This window comes from Penaeus vannamei, chromosome 42 (genome assembly GCF_042767895.1).
Source record: "Penaeus vannamei isolate JL-2024 chromosome 42, ASM4276789v1, whole genome shotgun sequence".
NCBI lineage: Eukaryota > Metazoa > Arthropoda > Malacostraca > Decapoda > Penaeidae > Penaeus > Penaeus vannamei.
Genome location: NC_091590.1, coordinates 742,261 through 744,760, shown reverse-complemented (window position 1 = coordinate 744,760; position 2,500 = coordinate 742,261). Strand labels below are relative to the sequence as shown.

Sequence of the window (2,500 nt, the reverse complement as noted above, 5' to 3'; positions counted from 1 at the left end):
CACGCCTGAGGGGGGGGAGGGGGGGTTAGCGCTGGTGGTGGTGGTACTACTTTTATGATTTTCATTTCATTATCATTAATATCATATCATCCTTATCATTATTATTATTATTATTATTATTATTATTATTATTATTATTATTATTATTATTATTATTATTATTATTATTATTATTATCATTATTATCATTATTATCATTATTATCATTACTACTACTACTACTACTACTATCGTTGATATCATAACATAACTATTATCATTATCATCATTATTATCATCATTGTAACCATCATTACCACTATTATTTTTATCGTTATCATTATTATTATTATTATAATAGCCATTATTATCATCATTATTATTATCATACTTATTTTCTTCATTATTATCATTATTACTATTTCTCTTGCTCCAGTAATGAACATCTAATATCAAATTCCGTGCATTCGTATTTTTTCAGAACATCTGCGTTTGTATTACGAGGAAAAAGCTAATCTTGATGAACAGAATTTATATGTATTGATGTTTTTCGAATGGCTATAAAATTGACATCAATATATGATCATTATCGTCATTATTATTATTCTCATGGTTATATATAATATCATTATTACATACTCATCTGAAAAAAGATAGAAATATAGGATTGAAGCTTATATGCTTAACTATATGTATATTATTGAAAAAGGAATGTCAGTAAAAGAAAATGAAGCCAGATCGCAACGTTTCGAACACGTCGTTTTCCTCATCGGACGAACAAATACCCGACGAGGATCTTTTCACGAGTTCGAAACGGTACGATACAGTCATTTTTTTTATCGTGTGCGTCCCTCCTTTTATCATCTACATGTACGCGTTCCTGTATCTATGTCTGTGTCTTCATCCTCATGTACATATAAACACAAACATAAACACAGTCACGTGTACACCAAGACTGAATAGGAAAACAGACACAATGCAAAATTTGACGAAATCGCAACGTTTCGGACTCTTCAAGATCACCTCATCAGACGGATAAATAACCGGATTTCATTTTCGTTTCGGTCGTTTAACCGCCTGACGAGGAACTCTCAAAACGTTACGATTTTGTCTCATTTCTTTTCGTGTGTCTGTGTGTCCTTGTTTATCCTCTCTATGTACACGCTCCTCTATTCATTTCTGCGTCTGCCTCCATCCCCCTGTAGACCTGGACGCCCCCGCCCATCCTCCCCGCAGCCTCCGTACCCGTGAGCCCATATCTCTCCGTGGGCGTCGATCCGAGGTCATGCGCGAGGGCGTGGTAGGTCACGGGGCGCCGGAACCATCCCACCTCCTTCCTCCTGGCCACCAGCCCCCGTCCTGCAGGATCCCCGGCGCCGAAGAGGAAGAAGGAGGAGCCGGGGACTGTCTTCGTCAGCCGCTCTGCCACTCCTGAAGGCCGAGAGAAGGTCAATCCCTTTAATTACTAGTAAGGATAAAACTGCTGACTATTAGTATTATCATTACCTATGATTACTATTAATAACTACTATTAGCATTATCATTACCTATCTTTATTACTATTACTGCTAATAGGGATATTACTATGACCTGTTTCCATTACGGTTACTAGAAATACTATAATCTTATAATTACTTTTACCTGTTTTTATGTTACTTTGTGTTACCTGGTTTTGATTACTGTCACTACTAAGATTGATGTTATCATTATTGCCACTGCTTAGTTTATTATTGTTACTATTACTGTTGCTGTTACTCTTGGCTACCTGTCTTCGGTGACTTACTACTAAAATTAATACTATAATCATTACCATAACCCATTTCTTATTAGTATTGCTACTATGTTTTATCACTATGATTACTTATGATAATACTGTTTCAATTATTACCATTATTTTCTTTTTTGTTGTTGTTATCATCATCATTTGCCGTTATTATCATCATTACTTTTATTATTACTGTTGCTGTTATTATCACTACTGTTGTTATTATTACTCATCATTATTATCATTACTATCATTATCATTCTTATCATCGCAATTATTCTAATAATTACTATTATCAACAATACTATCATTATCATTATCATTAATATCATTGTCATTATCATTATTTTCATCATCATTATCGATATTATTTTCATTATCATTATCATCACCAACAACCTTCTCGCTAACATCATCATCATCATCGCCTGCATTATATTGTTTAGGCTTATCTGCGGCTCTATGCGGGTCTTTCGTGACCCCGCCTGACCTCGCGCTTGCAGTGACCTCGGCCATGGTGAACCCAAGTAGATAGTTCCGCTATTTTGCTTGTTTGTTAACAAACACACACACATATGTTATATATATATATATATATATATATATATATATATATATATATATATATATATATATATATATATATATATATATAGGTTGTGTATTATTGCTTTTCTACCATTGTATCAACACGTCATTGTGTTTTTTTTCCATTCATATATATATATATATATATATATATATATATATATATAT

General features: G+C 33.2%; 1 protein-coding gene across 2 annotated transcripts in view; it reads right to left on the bottom strand.

Moving 5' to 3' along the window:
- LOC113827717 (uncharacterized) overlaps window positions 1–2,500 on the bottom strand; it is a 109,867-nt gene that overhangs the window by 3,164 nt on the left and 104,203 nt on the right. For both annotated transcript variants that reach the window (XM_027380605.2, XM_070118523.1), the window contains 2 exons: window positions 1,225–1,410; window positions 1–5 (listed from right to left, as the gene is read on the bottom strand). The exon at window positions 1–5 is cut by the window's left edge and continues 112 nt beyond it. In XM_027380605.2, the coding sequence (XP_027236406.2) occupies window positions 1–5; window positions 1,225–1,410 (191 nt within the window). The remainder of the gene's footprint in view (window positions 6–1,224; window positions 1,411–2,500) is intronic.